General features: G+C 40.9%; 2 protein-coding genes and 1 long non-coding RNA gene across 3 annotated transcripts in view; 2 read left to right on the top strand and 1 right to left on the bottom strand.

Moving 5' to 3' along the window:
• slkb (STE20-like kinase b) overlaps nt 1-3,529 on the top strand; it is a 19,133-nt gene extending 15,604 nt beyond the window's left edge. Inside the window, exons 14-18 of the mRNA XM_047342493.1 lie at nt 51-175; nt 387-578; nt 729-854; nt 943-1,056; nt 1,414-3,529. Of these exons, the coding sequence (XP_047198449.1) occupies nt 51-175; nt 387-578; nt 729-854; nt 943-1,056; nt 1,414-1,560 (704 nt within the window). The 3' untranslated portion in view covers nt 1,561-3,529. The remainder of the gene's footprint in view (nt 1-50; nt 176-386; nt 579-728; nt 855-942; nt 1,057-1,413) is intronic.
• The window catches only part of col17a1a (collagen, type XVII, alpha 1a), a 25,860-nt gene continuing 5,346 nt past the window's right edge, over nt 2,968-23,481 (bottom strand). The window contains exons 6-53 of the mRNA XM_047342490.1: nt 23,376-23,429; nt 23,245-23,292; nt 22,985-23,113; nt 22,487-22,588; nt 21,392-21,469; nt 21,233-21,313; nt 21,062-21,112; nt 20,649-20,813; nt 20,430-20,510; nt 20,298-20,342; nt 16,967-17,089; nt 16,551-16,856; nt 16,406-16,444; nt 16,282-16,308; nt 16,158-16,184; nt 15,999-16,061; nt 15,787-15,891; nt 15,634-15,696; nt 15,395-15,448; nt 15,044-15,115; nt 13,782-13,844; nt 13,314-13,385; nt 13,156-13,182; nt 13,029-13,064; nt 12,279-12,314; nt 12,045-12,161; nt 11,826-11,942; nt 11,633-11,704; nt 11,475-11,525; nt 11,278-11,340; nt 11,134-11,184; nt 11,023-11,049; nt 10,893-10,934; nt 10,462-10,515; nt 10,061-10,141; nt 9,807-9,938; nt 9,541-9,693; nt 9,350-9,445; nt 8,197-8,307; nt 7,839-7,985; nt 7,608-7,748; nt 6,758-6,919; nt 6,035-6,181; nt 5,600-5,749; nt 5,352-5,501; nt 5,171-5,251; nt 4,484-4,537; nt 2,968-3,893 (exon numbers count right to left, since the gene is read on the bottom strand). Of these exons, the coding sequence (XP_047198446.1) occupies nt 3,844-3,893; nt 4,484-4,537; nt 5,171-5,251; nt 5,352-5,501; nt 5,600-5,749; nt 6,035-6,181; nt 6,758-6,919; nt 7,608-7,748; nt 7,839-7,985; nt 8,197-8,307; nt 9,350-9,445; nt 9,541-9,693; nt 9,807-9,938; nt 10,061-10,141; nt 10,462-10,515; nt 10,893-10,934; nt 11,023-11,049; nt 11,134-11,184; nt 11,278-11,340; nt 11,475-11,525; nt 11,633-11,704; nt 11,826-11,942; nt 12,045-12,161; nt 12,279-12,314; nt 13,029-13,064; nt 13,156-13,182; nt 13,314-13,385; nt 13,782-13,844; nt 15,044-15,115; nt 15,395-15,448; nt 15,634-15,696; nt 15,787-15,891; nt 15,999-16,061; nt 16,158-16,184; nt 16,282-16,308; nt 16,406-16,444; nt 16,551-16,856; nt 16,967-17,089; nt 20,298-20,342; nt 20,430-20,510; nt 20,649-20,813; nt 21,062-21,112; nt 21,233-21,313; nt 21,392-21,469; nt 22,487-22,588; nt 22,985-23,113; nt 23,245-23,292; nt 23,376-23,429 (4,196 nt within the window). The 3' untranslated portion in view covers nt 2,968-3,843. The remainder of the gene's footprint in view (nt 3,894-4,483; nt 4,538-5,170; nt 5,252-5,351; nt 5,502-5,599; nt 5,750-6,034; nt 6,182-6,757; nt 6,920-7,607; nt 7,749-7,838; nt 7,986-8,196; nt 8,308-9,349; nt 9,446-9,540; nt 9,694-9,806; nt 9,939-10,060; nt 10,142-10,461; nt 10,516-10,892; nt 10,935-11,022; nt 11,050-11,133; nt 11,185-11,277; nt 11,341-11,474; nt 11,526-11,632; nt 11,705-11,825; nt 11,943-12,044; nt 12,162-12,278; nt 12,315-13,028; nt 13,065-13,155; nt 13,183-13,313; nt 13,386-13,781; nt 13,845-15,043; nt 15,116-15,394; nt 15,449-15,633; nt 15,697-15,786; nt 15,892-15,998; nt 16,062-16,157; nt 16,185-16,281; nt 16,309-16,405; nt 16,445-16,550; nt 16,857-16,966; nt 17,090-20,297; nt 20,343-20,429; nt 20,511-20,648; nt 20,814-21,061; nt 21,113-21,232; nt 21,314-21,391; nt 21,470-22,486; nt 22,589-22,984; nt 23,114-23,244; nt 23,293-23,375; nt 23,430-23,481) is intronic.
• LOC124854596 lies at nt 6,797-10,194 on the top strand. Its single transcript, XR_007034777.1, has 4 exons — nt 6,797-6,992; nt 9,380-9,459; nt 9,552-9,702; nt 9,818-10,194. It is a non-coding gene; the product is annotated as an uncharacterized LOC124854596 (long non-coding RNA).

The following is a 23,481-nucleotide window of genomic DNA, read 5'->3' on the forward strand; positions in this document are numbered from 1 at the left end:
CTTGCAGTCATTTAGCTTTGTCCTTTCTTCACTCATGTGTTTGCATACAGCAAGGGAGGCTGCTATGTGGGAGCTGGAAGAGCGCCATCTGCAGGAAAAACACCAGTTGTTCAAGCAGCAGCTCAAAGACCAGTACTTCATGCAGAGACACCAGCTGCTGAAGAGACATGAGAAGGTACACGCCTGTTTGAGACTCTGGCCTTACTGTCACTCTTTTATATGGTTACAGCTTCTCTGATCCTTCTTCCAGCTTCAGAATTCCCTTTAGAATTCAGAATTCCCTTTAGCTGTTGCTTCTGTCAAAAATGTGTATACAAATAAAGGTTGCTCTGACAGCTCCCTACATCTCTCACATCCACCTGTGTGTATGTGTGTGCTTTTTGCAGGAGATGGAACAGATGCAGCGCTACAACATGCGTCTAATCGAGGAGTTGAAGAACAAGCAGACGCAGGAGAGAACCAGACTGCCCAAGATTCAGCGCAGCGAGGCCAAGACCCGCATGGCCATGTTTAAAAAGAGCCTTCGTATCACCGGAGCTGCTGTCACCCCTGAGCAGGAGCGGGAGAAGGTCAAACAGGTACCTGAGCCTTGTACAATGCAGTGGTAGAAATTCATTTGAACCAATTTTCTTTTGTCCTTGATGGATGGAATATATGGAGAATTGAGGGTCAGATCATATTTCTTTAAAGAACATTAAGCTAAGTTTACCTTTGTTTCTATCATTCAGTTTGCAGCTCAGGAGGAGAAGAGGCATAAGAACGAGAGGCTCCACCAGCAACAGAAACACGAAAACCAGATGAGAGATCTGCAGCTGCAGTGTGACGCCAACATCCGAGAGCTTCAGCAACTGCAGGTATAGATTAAACAGAAACACAAAATGTAACCTTGTAAATCAAATTCATTGTAACATAAACAAAATGTTTAAACCTCACCTTTTTCAGAATGAGAAGTGCCACCTGCTTATCGAACATGAGACCCAGAAACTGAAGGAGCTGGATGAGGAGCACAGCCTGGAGCTGAAGGAGTGGAGGGAGAAACTACGACCCAGGAAGAAGGTGACGTTTCTATTACACCCAAATTATATAGTCAGTCTGTGACAGGTGTCTCCTCTAACTAAATCTGACTAGGGTTAATGTTAGTATTACATTTGCAACCTTTTCAATACCGATTAAACAAATTTACCTCTATACTGAAGACACTCTCAGACAGACACATCACTGTGTCCATAACTAGAAAAGTAAGTTCCTGGGTTTGTGGGTTTCCCCTTATGAAACCACATTTAAATTCACTAGACCATTTTTATCTGGATCTGCACCACATTGCTGACAATCATAAACATCAGTCCCTTAAACAATTTTCTTTCATTAAGATCCACGAATCATTCTCTGAGTGTTTTCCTGTGTGTCCTGCAGGCCCTGGAGGAAGAGTTTGCCAGGAAGCTGCAGGAACAGGAAGTGTTCTTCAAGATGAGCGGCGAGTCCGAGTGCCTTAATCCTTCCAACCAGAGCCGCATCTCCAAATTCTACCCAATCCCCAGCGTCCACTCCACTGGTTTCTAATAACAAAAAACCTACGCACAGTCTACACACGGACATTAGCACACACGCTCATGAAGACGGTAAAGACTGAACCTGTGCTGCCTTGCCCTTGGGTGTAAGGGTGTAAATTGTTTTCTGTGTCTGGACGTAGCTCCTTAGTCGACAGCTCTGCTCTGTGAGACTCTTCATTTCTGTCATATTTTCATACTGTTACTGTCATTTTGAAGGAGAATTATGAACAGATTTAGTGTTTGAGTCGATGCCTCGAAGTGAAGTGAAGGTGAAGTCGCTCTCTGTCCGACCTTCTTTGTGATTGAACTTTTTTTTTGTAACAATCCAGTGCCTGTAGCATTTGATGTTTTTGGCTTTTAAATCCAAGAAATTCTGATCATTATTTGCTGAGCAATTATTCTCTCATTTAGATTTTTGCACTAAGGAAAGGATTTTCATGCCACTTAAGTTGGTTAAATATGAAATAGCAACTTTATCATTTGTGATTGATTCATTAACTAGAATGTATTTCTGATGAATAGGACGGAGCACATTTTTAATATCAATCATATCGAAGGAATGATGCTACAGTATATTTTTATGAAATCATACATATCTGTTTGTGTCAGTGGTAGGTTGTGATACATTAGTTGTCTGTATTATTTGTATTTCAATGCAAAATGTAGGAACATTTTCCTTCTTTCAGGTTTGTTTTCTTCAGAATGCCTTCCTGTTTCAAGCACGTCAGACTTGAGGCGACTGTTTGGCAACAAGCAGTAAACCATTAGTTAATGTGTTGCATATGATGGACACAGTGTTTACATGCAGAGACAAGGAATCACTGTTAATTGGACTCAAAGGAAATCCCAGCGGTGGCTGTCGAACAAGCATTTATGCACCTGTTTGCTGGTCTGCTTTCTTTGCTTTATTTTTCAGGTGACACCACTTTATTGTTATCGAGCAAAAGTTGTGTATCCATAGGAGTAAGTTCTTCAGGGATGAATAACGAATGCAAATTTTCATTCATCCGCTCTGTAGAATTTAAATCATTTTGATGAGTTTCTGAGGCCCAAGAGTCATGAAACTCACCAAGATACTTCAAACCACAACCAGCTTTCAGTTCAGCTACGTTCAACAAAAACAACCTGAGCTGCAGTTACAGGTGATGATGCGTCCTCTGTTTTTACTTTGCTTTTCTTCATATGCCTCCTCATGAGATATTTTGCTACCAGGTGTATTATGGGTAGGCCTTCATGGCTTTTGTTTCTTATCTGTATTGTAATGATAATACTGTTTTCATTGACATGCTAGCTAATAGCCTTAATACTTGGAGATGGATATACTGTGTAACTCTTGGTTTTGTATAGAAAATGAACAACTTCAGAATTGTTTCATTCAGCAGTTTTCAAACACACAGTACAAGAACAGAGCGTGAGCCTTTGGCAAATGTTTTTTATTGTAGGCTGAAGTATCATGAGTGATGCTAACACTGTGTAATATTTGATGCAGTTGATGCAAAAAAAATGGACCTGACTGGTTTAGGCCATCTTGACCACCGATTGGTTCAGTTCATCATCTCATTTTCTTTAGGATTGGCTTTAATGTGTGTCACATGTATTTAATAACTGAGAAGTTATGTACAAAAACATAATGAAGGAGTGCTGTGCACCTTTTGCAAAACTTTCTCAAAAGCTATTTATATGACCCCCCACACACACACACACACACACACTTACTTACACACAGTGTGCTACAGTTTAATTAACTCTACTTAATCGTTAGCGGTTTGCAGCTTACAAATATAACTGCAAAATGTCAATCCTTGTCCAGGTAGATTAAATCGATTTTAATTGATTGAATTCTGAATTTTGACAGCAAAAAAAAAAACATGATCCATATCAAAATCATTATGCATTTTAAAAATAAATGTATAGTTTTTAGAATGCCTATGTAATGTAGATTTTCATTTTGCTGTAAATAAACTGTTTCCTCTCTACTACACTTGTGTTTAGTCTTTGATTTGATGAGAAAATGTCCACTGCAATGAAAAAAAGGGAGTCAGCTCTATCAGTCCCACACAAAAAAAGATGTCACCTCACTGAATAATACCCCTCAATACAATCAGACAATTTGCGATCATACATAATCCCTGATTTCCCAAATACAACTGAGCTGTAAATCTTTATGGATACGAAAATACCATCACGTCCCTTACAAAAATCTAACTGATAAGCTGCATCCAGTGCTTCAGTACATGTTCCCTCCTTATTCATACACAACTCTTAAAGGTCCATATGTTCAGAGACGCTGCTCTCAGATGCCAACGTCCCTCTTCCGTCTTTTGGTCATCAGTGAGAAATCTCCTGGAAAAACAAAGCAACACAACCGGCTCACAACCATGACTGTTTGCATGAAATCCAAACTCTGCAGCGTGGCCCCTCTCTTCAAATGAACTCATCCAGGCTGACGGGATGTTAGCTTGCTGAAATGAGCTGTCAGTGGTAACTTTTCTCTTCAGACACATTTGATTGTTTTGAAATAAAACCAACGTGAGCAGAGAGATGAAAACGAGATATTTTTTGCTGAATTAATCAAAACTTTTTACCTATTTTTAGTAAATTGATTTTATAGCAATTTTTTTATCACAGTGTATTGTGACAACTGAATTGTGATAATTACACCTGGTCACTTACAGTACGTGTTTTCTTATCTAAAATTAGAGCTACTGCAGATCAGCTCACTTCTCTTTGGGTGCCTGTCTGTGAAAATGAAATCACATATGATGTTTAAAAGTCGTGGTGATCCAGTGAACTGGGAGCACGCCTGCACTTTCACTCTGACAGCAGCAGATGAGATGAAATCCCAATTTGAAGATCTGAAAAATGTTGGCTTGTGACCAATTTTAAATGGACCTAACTTCAGGCCCAAGACTGAATGTGAAATAATCACTGACCTCTGTCACCCTTTAGTCCTTTGGGTCCGTGACGCCCAGGAGGACCATGTCCACCTGTGACCAGACAGACAGAGTCATTAGAAAGTGTCTCTTCTGTCAGTCATATTTAAACAAAATTAACTTACTAGCAATAAATATGACAGTGTTTTGAACAAGTAACAATTTCCTGAATATATTTAATGACGTGTGTTTTTGCCTGAAAGCTATAGAGGTAACAGTGAACAAGGAGTTACCTACATGTGCACCTTACTGATTAAGGAACTGTGATGGACGTTGGACTTATAATTGGCCCCTCTGTGTAAATTGTGCCCCCCCCCCCCCGATTTAGAAAAATCCCAGATCTGCCACTGGTTTGCAGTTGTGTTTAGCTAGTATGGCACTATGGCTACAGACAGCACATCTTTACTAGAGCAGCACAGTCAGTCAGGTACATTTATGAAAACAGAAACAAGATCTTCACACTGTCCTCTTCCTGTATTGCAACACATTGTGAAGTGATTCAACAGTGGAGTTACACAAATCAGGTGAATATCTAGTGTCAGTGTTAAATTCCCTCTTTGTGTTTTTTCGCAGCAGTGTTTCCTCATTGAACTGTGGTGGAGAGATTTACCTGACAGATAAACTGTGGAATATATTTCTATAACAGTACTGTGGATCTTCTATCAGATACAATTCTATCAGATGTACCTCTGTCTCCTTTAATGCCGGGGAATCCCATCTCCCCTTTCGGTCCTGGTCTCCCGGGATTTCCTACAATGGCTCCATGAGCTATGAATGGCAAAGTTTTTTTAAATCCTCATTCTCACATTTTTAGCTCCAACATTTTTCTTTTTAAATAAAATGTGTGTATTGTTAAATTCTGCTGCACCTTTGATGTATTCCACCAAATCAGAGACGTTTGTATCGGAACCAAACAAGCGGCTGTAACCCGCGGGACCTGGAGGGCCAGGGGGTCCAGGTCGTCCGTGGATGACACGTTCATTGTGAGTGCGCTCGATGTCACGGGGCAGGCCATGCGCTGGAAAATTAAGAGATAAGGTCATGAAAAGTTTACCCCTGACATTCATGTTTAAGTTTTGATCTGTGATTTGTTGAATAATATTGTAGCTCTCTCACATTTGATGTATTCCAGCAGTTCTGTGGCATTTCCATATGTACCAGACAATCTGTTGTATCCTGGCGGACCTGGGGGGCCGGCCGGTCCTGGAGGTCCTTGGAAGATGCGACTGTTGTACTCGCTCACAATATCGTGCAGCACACCATGAGCTGCAAACATGAGAAAACTGGATGATACGAGTGAAGCTTTGTTGCAACTGGTTGACTTAAATCTGAAGAAAATAAAGAAAATCTGACTGAAAAAGACCTGAAGACTTTTAACGTGAGCAAAGACCTTGAGCAGCAGGGGGAGTTTACAGTTTAAGTTTTCAGAAGACACTAATGTCAATGATTGTCTCAATGTCTGTTACTTCTGATACTGTTACTATGTGGACTCCACCACATCTGTAACAGATGTTCGGTCAGGGTTTGTGATCATAGAGCTCATCGACTTACATTTGATATATTCCACCAGACCTGCTACATTTTCACGGGAGCTGACCCACTGGCTTTGTCCATGTATTCCTGGAGGTCCAGGAGGTCCTGGAGGTCCTTGGACAACACGGTCAGAGTCTCTCAGAACATCACGGAGCAGACCGTGGGCTGCATGTGAAGGACAGTAGCGTTCAGTATTATACTGTATGTTAAGCATTAGCACTAATTCAACAACTTAACCTAATGCTTTCTCTAGACTATCTACCTATCACTATCACACTATCTATCTAGATACTAGATACTGGTGATAGATAGTGTGCAGTATTATCTGCTCAGAACATGGCATAACTGCATTTTCCTATTTTGCTCCCAGGGCTTGAAAATACTACAAGATAAACTTTGTCTATAAACGCTGCCTTAATATCAGTCATTCAAGCATCACATACAAGATACGATTCATGACTTTCATCTCTCACTCTTCTTGGGTCAGTTTTCTTTGTTTAAATGTGATTGTGAGAAAATGATGTGTGTACTTGTGTTACAATATGACAATCCCATGCTGCCATCTTGGCCAAATATCTCTTGCAAGAGTGATAATGTATCTCTAGAGATGATCTGGTTGAATAAAGTTTAAATGAAAAGAGAAACAAAAGCAAAATAAAATACAATACATGGACCATATAAGTAAGTATTGACAGATTCAAGCAGAATTCTGTCATTGCTGACATGGGTCTTGCCACCTACATTTGATGTAATCAGTTACTCGGACAGCCATACTGGAGTAATCAGCAGTATCCAGGCTCCAGGCTCCAGTGCCAGGCACACCTGGCTCTCCCTTGTGTCCTGAGGGTCCAGGAGGGCCTGGCATACCAGGAAGCCCAAACATGGCTCCTCTCACCGCTTGACCTGGAGACAATACAATATAATATGACTTAATATGTGACTCTGAAGCAGACAGATCTATGAAGTGACAGTTATGGTAAGACTTAATTAAACCCTCAAAATAATGTTTTTGAATGGTTGTTAATCCAAGTGTTTGAGGAGCCATTTTGTCTATAACCCAAGTCCACTATATATGCAGGATTAAATTGCATGTAAATTCTTATGTTCTTTGTATATATTTAGCATATGTGCTCTAACCTATACTCATGCCCTTGAACCAATCTATGACCTGGAATTTAGCTCAAGCTAAAGAGACACAAGTTGCCTTAACTCTGAACCCAATGGTATTTTTGGACATAACTTGTTGAAGTATTCCTTTACACACAAATTTTATGACCAACAAGTCAGTATGAGAGATACTAAATTTATGTAATAGAGGCATACCGGTTTTTGGTCATTAAAAAAAGGAATATAAGGCCTGTGGTAGTGCTTTTTGTGGAAAACACTCTGGAGCGAACCAATTCTGTGTCCATAGCTGCTGGAGTGATAAAAAATGCTTTCCTCTGATAGGATAAGGAGACTTACATAAATACAATTTGTCACAGTTGTGTGAAGTTGGAATCTGATACAGACTAAAACGTATCTAAAGTTGTGCTGCAAAAGCCGAAGGGTCTCTTGGGTGAGACAGTGTATTTTAGAGGTTTAAACTTACTCTTGAAACGTTCTTGTTGTTCTGTTGTGATTGAATCTCTGCCAGTATGCTCAGCATAGGAGACCAGTCCTCGCATTGGACCAGGGGGGCCCTCAGGTCCAGGGGGACCAGGGGGGCCTGGTGAGCCTTTGAAGGCGACACCTTTGGGACGCAATGGAACAAATGGATACAAAATATGTGTGTGTTTATTTTTTCTTGTTATTTAAAAATCAAGTTTTCTGTCAAACTCACTTTGCAGGTAGTCACGAATGTCTGAGCTGATGTGGTTGCCAAGTCCTGGTGGGCCAGGTGGTCCTGCTTGTCCAGGTGGTCCTTGTAGACCAGGGACACCTGGAGGACCAGGAGGCCCTTGAGGGCCCACATTTGATTGATACCCAGCTTGTGAGACAAAGAAAATGTAACATATGTTAGACTAAGACAGGTATTAGATCCACTGTAAGTATTTAAGAAACACATTGTGTCAGTCAGGATTTGATTAGAATCAAACTGTTGTGACATACAGTAGATGAGACCCACAATCTCATCTACTGTATGTCATCTCAACAGTTTACATTTTTAAATAGGTAACCTAGGTTATTCTGTAACTCACCATTCATGAGACTGAGCACTTGTTCAGCCACCTGCTGGGTGTTAAATATCTGACCACCAGGTGGCCCTGGTGGACCGGCTGGACCAGCAACATATCTCCTCACATCCTCCCCTGAACACAAATAATTCACAGTGTAAGCATTTGCTCTCAGTAGCTGCATTAAAAAAATAACTTCAAGATTTTGAGAAAAACTGGTAAAAAGATGTTCCTGTCTGTTAATGGCTATTTCACCACATGTTTATATTTTCTTTCACAGGTTGACATAATGTCCCTAACACAGGTTGTTTTTTTTTCAAGACAAGCATTGCAGGTTAAAAATCTTTCCAATCAATATACAAAATGATGAAGAAGATATTCTCTGAAGGTCAAGACCTTAAAGTGACGGTTCACTGAAAAATGAAAATTCACTCATTATCTACTCACCATGCCTATGGAGGGGTGGGTGAAGTTTGTTAGAGCAGAATCCAATACAATTGAAATGAATGGTGACCTAGACTTCAGACATAATAAAATAATAGAAAAAACATAACCTCCATTCTGCTCCTGTGGTGTCATCCAAGTGTCTGCAAGCCCTGACATTCAAATTCAACTCGAAACGAGGTCATTTACATCAAGTTTTTAGTCTAAATGTCCTCTGATATCTTCTTACAAGGTGCATTCACGGAACGTTGGATGTGCTAACGTCCGCTGGCTTAGCCACTTCCGGTGGCCTTTTAGGCTTAAAACACGGTGTAAATGACCTTGTTTCAAGTCAAATATAAATGTCTGGGCCCGCGGACACTTAGATGACACCACACGAGCAGTATGGAGGCATGTTATGTTTTTTCTGTTGTTTTATTATGTCTGAAGTCTCGGTTAATTCCATTGTATTGGATTATGCACTAACAATGTTTACCCCTGAGAAGCCAGAAGTGCTCACCCACCCCTCCATCTGCATAGTGGTGAGTAGATAATGAGCACATTTTTTATTTAGTGAACTATCCCTTTAATATCTAAAGTACCTTGAGATTATGTTTGTTATAATTTGGCACTATAAAAAATAACATTGAAATGAATTGAAGTGAATTGTAATCAAATATTGAGTTTCTGATTCTGCAAACTATGCCACCTTTTACAAATGTGGGGATTTTGATCAACATCTCATGAAACGTACGTTGTAAAATATCGATGATGTCATTAATAGAGACGGCGCCAGGTGGACCTGGAGGACCAGGAGGGCCAGGAGTCCCATCATACCCTCTACCTGAACCTGAATACAGAAGGGTAAAGGTTATAAAACTACTGCTGTTATTAAATGAGTTGATACTTTGAGATAATAGATGCAACATTATTGTGTGATCTTACCCTGGATGTAGGCGATGACTCGGTTGGCCACATCGTCCACCATCCCGTCCCCTGTGTTCCCTTGGGCTACCGGAGCACCAGGAGGCCCAGGAGGCCCAGGAGGCCCGGAAGGTCCAGGTGCTCCAACAGACCCATCATATCCTCTAACTGAACCTGATGACAGTAGGTACAGGTCATACAGAGGGTGACAAACTGTCATGAAAACAGTTGATCTTACGTTTTATAATCACTGTAACATATGTGTAATATTGTGTAATTGATCATACTCTGGATGTAGGCGATGACTCGATTGGCCACATCGTCCACCATCCCGTCCCCTGTGTTCCCTTGGGCTCCCGGAGCACCAGGAGGCCCAGGAGGTCCAGGAGGTCCAGCCAGATACTCCCTGATGGCACCATCTGCATGTCAAGACCACATCGTCTCAAACTGTTGAATTGACTTTAGTTTTTCATTATTTTATCCTTATGTGGTGTGATATACTGTAAACCAAAGTAAATATAGGCACAGGGGTACAGCTTACTCTGAAGGTACTCTGCGATGTACTGGCCCACATCAGCTGGTCCGGGCCTACTTTCATCTCTTCCACTCGGGACAGAACCACCTGGTATAATGACACAGAATCCCAAATAAAATCTCATGTACATCTAGAAAAGACTTAAAGATTAATTCTATTATTATGACTGCAAAATTATTGGAAATTACAACTTGACCAAGCTGCAACAACCTGGGCTGAATTGTGAAAGCAATGCATAAGTGCTTGATCAAATCAAACGTGTTTAAAGGGGGCAGAGGAAAATCTGACAGAAAGAACCACACGTTTTTTCATACAACCATTACCTGTAGCTTAATCCTGTGTAATAACACATGCACAAAACGGACCTTTCAACCTGTATGTAAAGGAGAACTTGATACCAGGTTTACCTGTATGTCCTTGTGGTCCCGGAGCCCCCCTAGGTCCAGGCTGACCTGGGAAACCTGATGTGAAAACCAAAACACTGGTGAGCATGTGGTGAAAAGTCTGTCTTCCAGTAAACTAAACAAATTCTGATGAAGACCACAAGATGAAAGTGGCTGAAAGATGAGGAAAATATTTAGTATGTGAATCTTTTGCTCAAAGGTTCTGAACAATCACACAACTATCTATCAACAAGAACATGATAAATAAAGCATAGAAAACATCAGTCAAACTATAATGTCATGAAAGGCAAACAGCAAGGGTTCAAGGGTCACCTGCCATCTCGTTCCACTACACAATAATTTGCCGAAATAGAAATTTACATAACAGACACATAGAGTACGTCTGTCAAGGATTTTTTATAAAAATCCACCAAATCTAAAAGTTGTTTACTTACCAACACCTGGTTCCCCTGGTATACCTGGTTGACCTGGGTCACCTGAAACAATCAGAATAACATTAAGTTGCATATAATGTCTGTCATTCATAAACACTATGACTCATGCTACAGTTTACAATTTTCTCACCTTGGTAACCTTGTGGTCCTCTATCGCCTAAGAAGAAATGATAAGATAAATGTAAATTTCAAAGTTTTACAACATTCATACACAGTTTATGAAACAACTAATTGAACCTACCAGCCTGGCCCTTTGGACCAGGGGGTCCTGGTGGTCCAGCAAAGAAGGTCTCTGAGGCAAAATAATGAAAAATGCAGTATGAAGTATGTCACATGAGGTGTTGTCAATCTACAGTAAATCTAAAAAGAGTTTCCTCCCACCAACCTGAAGTAGGCACAAAGCTGCCAGGTTCTCCTCTCTCTCCTGGGGGTCCAGGATAGCCAACACCTGTGAGGACAGCAACATCATTACTCATCACCGTATAATGAGAAAGAGAGATTATTTAATGTATTGTACATATGATCACTTCGTTTTGTGTAAAAACACTTCTTTTTTCTTGGTACATTGACAACTGCCTTTACCTGACTCTCCTGGAGGACCTTTGCGTCCTGGAGGACCTTGTTTAGTCTCACCTAAACAAAAGTAACAGTAACATTTCCATAACCATCAGTGGGATCTAAGTACATATAACAATTGCTTGAGAAAACCATTGTTATCTATCAAATATCTTCCAGCATACCAGCAGGACCCTGAGAACCAGATGGTCCAGGAGGACCTGGGGGTCCTGGTGGACCTGCCACTGGGGAAAGTCCTGTCAGAAATGAAAAGATAGAGGATGTTTCCACATGTATTACCACCTCACACAGTATGATCTTGATACTAATACCACATGGCGATAAAGTAGGTGATTAAAGAAATAGAGAGGTACTTACCAGTTCGGGTGGAACTGACAGTTTCTGAATTTGTGACGCTGATGCCCGGCTCGCCAGCTTTTCCTTGCTCTCCCTTCGGTCCCCTATCTCCTGTCTCCCCTTGTGTACCCTTAGAACCTAAATGATTGAGTCAAGGTAAAATTACAATGATCCTCGCATTCATCTAAAAAGTTTAGAACCATCTAAGCTGCTTAATACATGTTAAGAGTTTGGATTTACCAGGTTGTCCTGGGACACCAGCAGGGCCAATGGGACCAGACAAACCAGGGGATCCAGCAGGGCCTGCAGGCCCAGCGGGCCCTGGAGGTCCAGGGATGGCCACAGTGTCAGAGCCAACTGGGAACAACATAGAAATAGACAAAAGGCCACTTAGAGTACAATACCTAAAACTAAGTGTCTACACAGTACACCTAATCCGTGCATTTACAATAGTACAAGTTCTGCAGTTCTTACTTGGAGTGATGACTTTACCAGACGAACCGGGTGCACCTGAAAGATAGCATTATATTATACTGTGTTGTGAAGCTTAACATCAGATAGGTAGCAGTCGGTAGATTGCATAGTATTTATTAGAGAGTTTTAGTTTAAAATGATCTTATAATGCCTTCAATTAAAGAGTATAAACATTAAGGCTGTAGTTTGGGGGGGAAAGAAACGTTTATTTCCATTCACAGGATTAACACTAACTGTTCAGATGTAGCTCTCATATAGCAACCTTAAAAACAGCAGAGCATGAAGTAATTTACTCGATGATCTCAGACTTAAAACGTCACAAACGTAGTTTTCTAAACTTACTTTTACAGAATGGCTTTTACATAATTGTTTTTAAACTATCATTTGTTTGTTCCTTATCTTTTACTTTTGCCAGTACTTTGAACTGTTTTCAGATTAAATGATATTGCTGTGTTTTTACTTGCTGTCATTGACTTTTACTTTATTATTTGCTTGTGTTGGAATTTAATGACATTGTATTATTTTGCTTGTTGTCTTTGATTTTTAGTTTTTAGTTGTTCTCTTTGTAAAGCACTTTTACCCACAGTTTAGATAAAGTGTTAATGGACATAAATGTACAGCCACAGTGATTTCTTTTCACTGAAGCTTCTTTATTTTAGCTTCGAACATTGTGTGGGTATGTGAGTGTTTTCGTTATTTTATCTAAACTTTCAGTCGTATAGAAGATGATAGAAGATAATGAGGCAATACCTTGAGCACCAGGTTGCCCTGGGTTTCCAGCGATGCCTGTGGCAATGGATCAGAAAACACATCTATAAATATATTTTTGCTAATCTGAAAGAAGAGTAAAAGCATTGATTTCAATATATTCTCATACCTCGTGGTCCTTGAATCCCTGGGGTGCCTGGAGAAAAAACACACTGATTTAATTTCAGTGCAATCTCTTAATAAATAAACTACCTGAAATTACTCAGGCAATAATTGATAAACACAATTCATTACATTACAATTGATTATCATAGTGCTATATGGTACCTTGGGGTCCATTATCTCCAGGAAGTCCAGGTGGTCCTCTGACTCCAGAAAGTCCCATTGAACCTGCCTCACCTGCAGTTTAAAGACAGACTCTAGTTAACAGGATATAACGACTATCACGTGTTTACAAGTTTAATCTCTCTCTGTCCTGAGTAACTATTTTCATCTCTGACCTCTCTCGTTGGATCCTTTTTTAAATGGACAGTCAAATATGATTTCATGTTGTTTTCCACTCTGAAAAGCTTTTCTTTGCAAAGTTATTTAATGTCACTTCTCTTATTAATGACAAATCCATCTACCCTACCTCTTACAGCATGCAGTCATAACAACTGACATTACCATGTCAGTAGTTTTCCAAGCATATAACTCTTATGGCATCATGATCGACATAGTTATACCCCCCACATCAAAAAAATGTTTAATTTAACAAATTTGATTTCATTAACAATGATGAAGCTCTCTCCTCACCTGTAATCCCCTTAGTCCCCTTTGGTCCAACAGGACCTTGTTGTCCAGGTGGTCCTTGTTCACCTTTTAATCATGCAGACATAAAAAATCATCCAAAATTATAACCTTTTCTTTTAATGCTAACATTGTCGAGGTTTTGTAACTTAAATCTTTAAAAACACAGACACACAACTTAAAGAATCATAATCAAACATCCTTCTCCATTATGTGATATTTTCAAGTCAGCCTAAAAGCAGGAGAAGACTCATAAGTCAGTAAATTGACTCAGTAATCACTTTCATATGAATATCTGTGTAGAGTTTGATAACATTCACCACATTAGCCAAAGTGTTGATCATATCGGGGAGAATATTAATGCGTGTTAGTATTGTTAGTATTGTATACTTGATTGACACTAGAGTTTATCATGTAAAAATCAACATGGCTAACATACATAAAGGATGACAAATATCTCAAAATAACACAAAAATTATAATACTTTAAAAAAGATATTTTTTGTGACAGCACTAGCCTCTTTACAACTTTTATATTGAATGGCTGCTGTGATAGCAGCTTTTTTCATGCCTCTTTCCCGGTGACAGCCAGTGGCCAGAGGCATTATGTTTTCAAGTTGTCCATCCGTCCGTCTTGTGAACGCAACATCTCAACACCTTGAAGGAATTTCTTTATAGTTGGTTCAAACGTTCAGTTGCACTCAAGAATTAACTGATTCGATTTTGGTGGTTATAGGTCAGAGGTCAATATCACTGGTCACAGTGACCTCATGTTGTTGTGAACGTTATATAGGAAGACCCATAGGGAATTTCAAATTTGGCACAAACATTCACTTTGACTCACAGATGACCTGATTAGAATTTGGAGGTCAAAGGTCAATGTCACTGTGATCTCGTGACAATGTGTTGTCTTAAGAGTTCCTCAGGAGTCATCCAAATTTGGCACAACTGTTACTTTAGATTCAGAGATTAACTGATAAGATTTGGTTGGTCAAAGGTCACGGTGAAAAACATTTTTTCAAATGTTTTTGGTCTCTTGAACATGACATTTCAAGTCTGCCTTTTGGGGTTTCTTCAAATTGTGTTTGTTTCCAGTTGTCACTTGGACTGAAAATAAAATGATTAGATGTCAATGTCAAAGGTCAAAGGTCACAGTGACCTTATATGAGTCTGGATAAAAATGTATGTAGACATGAACATGTGTAAACTGCTGTAAATGTCGAGGCATTAAACCACATTTTATTCATGTCATGCAGGACTGACACACACCTGCTGATCCACGTGAGCCCCGCTCTCCCTGCTCTCCTTTGGTTCCTGGTGTCCCTGGACTTCCTCTGTCAGCTGCAATAAGGAAGGTCAATAGTTTCAATGAGTCAGCAAATTTGTCCTTAACTGACAAAGGCCAACATTCCTAATCTTCTGTTAATACAATAGTTAACTAACTGTGCTCTGCAAAAACACAACAACCTCATCATTTCAATGAAGTTTGGTAAGTTTCCTACGCAATGTTTATGTTTATCTCTTCACTTTTTATCTATTTTTTCACAACTTTGAAAAACTGTGTATTTTAGCTTCTATGAGGATCTTTTGGATTAAAACAAGATAAAGCCTGAAAGGTACCCTTTGCTCCTGGCACTCCTGCGTCACCCTGGTAACCCTTTGGTCCAGGATCACCTGCAGACACATCATAAACAAATCTCATACACTGCTGTCAATCAGTGAAAAATAAACTGAGGCCCTTTGTTTTCCCGTGTCACCTAAATCAAATAAGGAAAATGTGGAGGCCGTTGATTTTAGGCATTAAAAGAATCTGTAGGATTTGCTCTGATCTATAATTCCATCATGACTTTCGACCTTACCCTTTGGCCCCATAGGTCCAGCAGCACCAGCAGCACCAGCAGGACCAGGGCGTCCTGGCTCACCTTGAGATCAGAACCAAATTTCATTCTCAAATGCTGAAAATCCAGTAATGTTCCATCGATTCAAATTGTGTGACACAAAACATTTTCAACCTCGATCTCCTTTCGCTCCAAAACCAGATGGGCCAGTCTCTCCGCGGGGGCCCATCAGTCCCTCACGGCCCCTCGGTCCTAATGGTCCCTCGGGACCTGGTTCACCTGGACACAAAGAAAGAGAAAATTAGCCCTTGTGGTCTTTCTAACACTTTCAAATTGTCTCCACTCAACTAAACAAGTTATGCAAAGTGACTGAGGCTGGACATTACCTGCACTTCCCTTAGGTCCCCTGGGTCCTTCCAGTCCTGGGTGACCCATCTGCCCTTGAGGACCTGAAGAAAAAAGATACATGGGACAGGCAGTGAGTTATGAGTTTGTCATCTCTGTGAAAGAAAAACCCACAACACATGCAGATTTCTCAGTCTTACCTGGCAGACCAGGGAAACCGCCATCTCCTGCAAAACATAGATTTTTAGTGTATAGTCTCCAGTTTACAGAGCTTGATTATTGTATCACACACTTCTGAGGTTTTATGTTCATTAACTACCTCACCTTTTTGTCCTAGTGCCCCTGGGTCACCTGTAAAGAAACAGCCAGACAGTTTCATGACTGTCAACTGTCTACAACATCTCAACTTATCAGTTTCTAAATTATTCTATAATTTGTGTAAATGTACCTTTGGTCCCTGGCTCTCCTCTCTCTCCTTTAAGTGTTTCTAAAGGTAGAAGAAAAAAGTGATGATCAATTACATACAAATGTCCAGGAGGTTGTTTCACTGGTTTGGCTTTGATCTAACTTCTTTCATTTCTATTTCATCTTACCTCGTACAGCATCCGATTGGAGCTCAGCCCTGACCAGCTGCTGAACAGTTCTCTGCAGTGCAGTGCTGTCCTGTCTCGGTGCGCTCGGTGTGCCTCCTCCGCCGGGTCCAGCAGCCCCCAGGTTGATGTAGTTATCAGTGCGGGTCAGGGTGAACCCAGGGGAACTCCTGTCGACATATGCTGAATCCAGTGGGTCGATGATGTTGGTGCCAGAGGAGGCCGAGAAGCGACTGGCCAGGGCTGGGTCGGTGCCAGTGATGGCTTCCAAGGCATCAACGCGGTTCTTGAGGCGTTTCACCTCTTCACCTGTAAAATACGAGAGAAGATGGTGAATGTTTTGAGATCCCCTCTGCTGACCCTCATGAAGGCAGAAACACCTGCTGCTCGAGAAGAATGGGGGAGTTTTCCTGTCCTACCTAAAGCGATGAGTCCAAAGAGGAGTCCGAGGAGGAGGAGCAGGCTGAGCAGGAGGCCCAGCAGCCACTTCCACCAGCTGCACCAGGAGCAGAAGCCAAAACCCGATTCATCTTTTCCGATCTCTGAAAAACAAAACAAACAAAAGTGACAAATAAGAAAACTGGACTGGAAAGCGTAAAAGAAGCAGATTCATAAAGCATCTCTGGAAAAATAATCAAATGTACTATATACTATCAGGCTTCAGTTCAGTGTTGACAGTAAATTAGGAGAATTTGTATTAATTAACATGAACTTTTTTTCTTTTCTGTTTCTTATCGACTTCTGTTTTTTATTGTTCTCACTAGGGATGCACTGATATGGAAATTCTTGGCCGATACCAATATTTAAAACAACAATCTAGCCGATACCGATATTTGTTTATTACTTGAATAATATGAAAAACAGAAAAAGTGAAAAGTGTAACTTTAGATGCCATGGATGGACATAGACACCTATTCAGCCAAACATTTAACAGTATCACCAGGCCTACTCAAGACATCATCTCAACTGTAAACAGATGCTTGCAATGCAGCCTTACAAAACACTAGCATAAACCCTTAGGGAATGCCATATAAATTCAAGTCAAGATGCAGTGCTACCCTAGCGGGCTGACTCCGCGGGCTGACTCCGCGCCGGTCAGCCCTCGATTCTCCGCTTGTTGTTGTATGTAACCCGTTCAATGTCGGGTGTCGGGGTAAATGACGTATTCTCCAAGCAAGCCTTTAGCCCCCTCCCTCTCTCTTTTTATCTATATGACTGCTTGTGTGGCTGTAGGAGATGTGACAGGGGACCTGAAGGGAATACAAAGTATGGGATGCATATTCGATCATTTATATCATATAAAATATGTCATTTATATCGTTTAAAATCATTTTTCAGTCTGTTTCCTGGCGCGATACGCTCGCTCGCACGCCGAAACCATCGGTGCAGGGCGCTGGCGCGGCGTGGCGCATCGCAGCCCATGTGACGCCGGGTTCACACCGGGTTTCGGCGTCGAGTCTATTTTTTCCGCTTGCCACGAGCGTATCGCGCCAGGAAACACACTGAAAAATGATTTTAAACGATATAAATGACATATTTTATATGACATAAATTATCAAATATGCATTCCCATACTTTGTATTCCTCTTCTGTTGTCCTGGAGTTTTAATTTTCCCAATTTTCCCAATCACATAATTAAATGTCCCCCTCTGCCCATCCACTACAGTCATATAGATAGAAAGAGAGAGACAGACAGAGGGGGTGGCTATAGGGTTGCGTAGTCACTTGTGACTACCTCATTTACCCCCGACACCCGACATTGCACGGAGCAAACAGCGGATATATCAGCTGTATGTGTGATCACGGAGAGGAATCGCAGGATGACCGGCGCGGAGAAATGCGCATCCTGTGTGAACCGCCAGGCGGCTGCGCTTCCGCGTCCTGTGTGAACCCGGCGTGAGCCGCACAAAGAGGGGGGTGGATGGGAGGCGCCTGGCTTTCCTTGGCGCTGCGCTGCGCGGCGCGGCGCTTCACACAGGACGCGGAAGCGCAGCGCCACGGCGTGCCGCGCTAAGGAAAGCCAGGCGCCTCCTTTCCGCCCCCCTGTTACTCAATTGTGCCGTTCACATAGGCTGCGACTGAAAATGATTTTAAACGATATAAATGACATATTTGATATGTATATATTATCAAATATGCATCCCATACTTTGTATTCCCCTTCTGTTGTCCTGGTTTTAATTTTCCCAATTTTCCCAATCACATAATTAAATGTCCCCCTCTGCCCATCCACTACAAGCACACAAGCAAGAGAGGGGTGGGGGGGGGCTATGAAGACCATCATCATTTACCCCCGAACCCCGACATTCAACGGGTACAACAACAAGCGGAGAAAGCAGAATCGCGGGCTGACCGGCGCGGAGAAATGCGCGTCCTGTTTTGAACCGCCAGGCGGCTGCGCGCTTGAGAATGGCGCGGCGCGCCGTGGCGCTGCGCTTCCGCGTCCTGTGTGAACCCGGCGTTAACCCGGCGTCAGTGTACCATAAACTGGATGCCAGATTGGCAGGCTGCAAAAAACATACCAATGAACATCGGCCAATGTTATCGGTGAAAGTCAAGTTTATTACCGATACGCCGATGGCAGTAAACGAGGCGAATATCGGCCGCTACCGATATACGGCCGATACATCGGTGCACCACTAGTTCTCACATTTTCCTTAGCTGTGTACATTTTTCTAAAACATTTTTTGACAATGACTTGTGCAGAGGGACCGGCACCCCCAATGCTCAGTATTTAACAGGTTGTTATAATTGTTTCGAATCCTTAGTATAACAAATGCAAATTCAAAGTTCCTGTAATTATGAAAGATAAATTATCAAAACAAAAGATAGTTACAGGTGGTTGCACATTATCATTTCTCTTAAAAACTGAGGAGTTTGAGTTTGCCACAACATTAAAAAATCTAGTGCACTAAGTTGGGTTGAATATTTCAGTTCTCTAAACTTTCCAATTTGTATAGTTTGCTGAACTATTTCTTGGCCTCCGGTGTTTTGCTGGAAGCTCCACAGGAAGGACACTGGCTGTTTCTTTATGCCATACTAAGCTTCAGTTTCCTGGTTGTAGCTTAAACCCTGTTCAGACCTGGTATAAACATCATCCTGAGTGATCTGATCACGAGTATACAGCTCTAAGTACAGGTGTGAACGCAGTAATGATGCATTGAGGACACAGGATCTCTTACTTTTAGACGGACATTAGAGTGTGGGGTCAATCCTCTCATCCTAAACCTTCTATTCGTGCTGAATACCTTAAAGGCCCAGTGTGTAAGATTTAGCTGCAAGGGATCTATTTGCAGAAATTAAATATGAAATAATCATAGTGATGTCAAACTAAATTGTAAGAATTGTTTTTTTTTACCCTAGAATAGGCCCTTTATATTTAAATACTTTATATTTACATCAGGAGCGGGACAAACTAAACACCCTTTGAGTTTTTATGACAACTGAAGGTTTCCACAGGTTCTCTCTCATCTTTGGAAGGGGAGGGTGAGGTGAGGGGTATTCAGCTGCAACATGTGACTTCACCACTAGATGTCACTAAATCTTACACACTGAACCTTTAATTAACATCTCTCAAACTCTAAAAGTTCTTCTCATGCGATCTGACCAGTTTCAGACAATATTTAGAAAATCTAGTTCCTGGTAGTGTTCGTGACAATAGTTGAACATAAACAACAGGAGTGCTGAGGTACAGTATAAAACAGAAAATGATAGAAAAGACAAACATAAAAAATGGGGCAGTGTACAGTACCTGCATATGTGGCTTTGTCTTTTGTGGCAACCCTCAGGCCTGAAGCTTTGAGAATTAAAACAGCAATTATTACAAAAAGGAGTGTACTGTGTATGATGTCGATTAAAATCAATAGAATTTGTTAAATCTCACATTTAGTGTCTGCTCCTTCTAATGCTGTGCTGGCTGACAACTTCTGTTTCTCTCTCTTCAGTGAGTCGTCAGAGTAGGTCACTATAAGACAGTTATCAATTATCCAACACAACCTTTATATTATTATAGTTGCTGCAGCATAGCAACTAGGATGTATATCAGTGTTAGTATAAGCAGCAGCAGTATTTGAGCAGTAGTACTTTGTAGTTTAATGTTTACCAAAAGTACTAGCAGTAGTAGGAGCAGACGTGAACTGCTTCGTCGTGACTTTGGTCGCGACCAGCCTCTCTGACTCCTTCTTGACGGGAGCATTCTCCTTCTCTAACAGCACAAACTTAAAGTCCTTTCCTGGGGCGTCGTCAGCAGAGGGACTTCTGGGTCCCACTGTGAGAAACAAACAACACCAAATTAAAATCTCTGAGTGACTGAATGAAAATGAACTATCACCCACTGTTGGTTAAACAGAAATCAGTCCCAAGTTGCACTCTGTTGGCCCTTTTATTTGCCTCGATGCAAAGCAGTTTACTAAAGTTCAAGCTACTATGACAGGGTAAGTATATGTATTTTATCCTCCAGTTCATCTGTCTAATCTGGCGGGGTTTTTTTTAATTAATTTTGAAATTGTTGCTCACCTGTGCTTGGGCTTACTCCAAAGCCGGATAGATTTTTGTGCACACCATAAACTGTGAAGCAACAAAAACACATCTTAAAAAAGTACAACATAGTTTTATTTGTCTAATTTAATATTGACGCTCCAAACCACATGTAAACCTGATTTTCTTTTTTATGTTGTTGCGCTTTACCTATTGGAGAGTTTGCTCCTGCTGGAGAGAGATGAGTGGGGCTGGTACTGATCAGATTATTCTGAACACCGTACACTGGAGCTGAGACAGAGATAAATGGTGCTGTCAGTGAGAGCTGAGGACGTGAAACCCCTGGAGACAGTGATGGATGAGGCTCACCTGTGCTGCTGGCAGAGAGGCCACTGCTCACATAGGGAGAGCTGAGAGTCATGTTGTTCTGAAGTCCTGGAGCTGGACCTGGACACAGCACAACACAGCACAATGCATCACAATACAACACAACACAACACAACACAACACAACACAACACAGCACAGCACAGCACACAATACAACCTTATTTGATTTAATTATTTAACAATCTTAGCTGGCAAAGAAACTTAATTCAAATATTTATATCTATGAAAAATGTATTTTGCACAACAATAAAGATCAAGATCTTTTGATCACATTTGATGAATTCATTGATGTATTATCAGTTGTGATGGAGATATTGTATATCATAAATATATATGTGTATATCTTTACATATTCATGTATCAACTACATGTGTATTTTTTATTTAACGTTTATATTACCAAGAAAGCCTCAATGACATAAAAAGTCTTCTTTCCTATAGTGCAGAGGTCTTCAACAGGGGGTCCGCGACCCCTAGGGGGTCCGCGGAGGTACTGCAGGGGGGTCGCGAAATCTTTGGTTGATAAGACATTTTTTTATATATTTTTAATTTAAAAAAAAAAATTCCGACCAATTTTTTTTTCACAAATTTAAATGTCTTTAAATACACATTAACATGACTCCAACATATTGTAGCGAACGGATGAATGGAGGCAGAAGACGTTATCTTTCAGTCAGCAATGCACACATATATATAGTAGGGGGTCCCTGCTCCATCTCTCCATCAGTTTGGGGGTCCTTGGCCTGAAAAACGTTGAAGACCCCTGCTATAGTGTATAAATATCTATGAACTGCATATGGAGAGTTTAGTTTTTGCTTATATGAATAAAGTCTTTATTTTATTACAGTTTATATAACAACAATAATAGTTGTTATTGTTATTATTGTCATTATTATTAATACTATATTAGATATTATCAGAATAAAACACACCACACATTTGGCATGCAATGGTTAACGAGTTAGATCCAATATTGCAATATGTTATATAACCATTATCTGTAATAAATTCCTCAGGAAACATAGAAAACCAGTTAGCATTACTGGCTTTAATGGTTGTCATGTGTATTTTACGGACCTGACTGGTAAAGAGTGGAGGTAGTGGACAGGTTGTTGGGGTTTGTGTTGTAACTGTAGCTACTGCTCACACCTCCAGGCCAAATGCTGCCATAGGGGACGTCTAAAAAGGACAAATGAAAATGTAAGACAAACCCATAAAAACAAAAAAACTGATGAAATGCTGTGCAGAGGTAATGTAAAAAATAAAGTAGCCATCCAGAAACATACTCAGTTTCAGTTACAACTGTGGTGTAGAATTGCAAATCTGCAAACATTATTAGAAGAAATAAAGAGAACAGGCATTTTTCAGTAGTATCTTGTTTCCTGTTGACCACTGAGTGAGAGGCGTGAAACTAAAAATCTGTGGTGTTGAAGAAGAGGTGAGAACTTCTCAACTTCAACGCTGCTCTGAACACTCAGCCCTCCAGGCAGCATCACAGCTCCCCAGACCAAAGGAGGAATATCTGAATTAAAACCACTTTTTCACCAGACGGACACGAGCGCTGATTGTCTGAACCTGTGCTGGAGCTCTCCGACATGCTCCGGGCCTCCACACTGGCCTTCTTCGGGATGGGCAGCGTGTTGTTGGGGCTGGTGCTGGTGGAGTTTCCTCTCAGCAGACGCTTCACATCATCCAGCTCCGTCCCTGCACAGCACAGGAAACAGTGTTTACATTTACATTTGAACTCAAGTTACAAACTGGTTTTAGTTGATGATTACAGTTAATGTATAGTATTAGATATATTTATATACATGGATGTGGCAAGTCATACTCACAACATCCTGTGGGAGAAGCACTCTGAAGTCTGGCTCTGATCTCACTCTCTTAAAAATGACAACATGGTTAGTAAATAATCTCATGTATGTAAGTGACATGTATTGTTTATTCGCTCTCCCTCATGGTTTACCTCTGCTCTGAGTTCTCCCCCTGGTGGCAGAACTTGAAGTTGCTTTTGATGTGCCTGCAAGAAATTCATTAATGATACACTTTGTACTTCCTCTGCACATTCCAGA

Source organism: Hippoglossus stenolepis, chromosome 2 (genome assembly GCF_022539355.2).
Source record: "Hippoglossus stenolepis isolate QCI-W04-F060 chromosome 2, HSTE1.2, whole genome shotgun sequence".
In the NCBI taxonomy this organism is placed as follows: Eukaryota; Metazoa; Chordata; class Actinopteri; order Pleuronectiformes; family Pleuronectidae; genus Hippoglossus; species Hippoglossus stenolepis.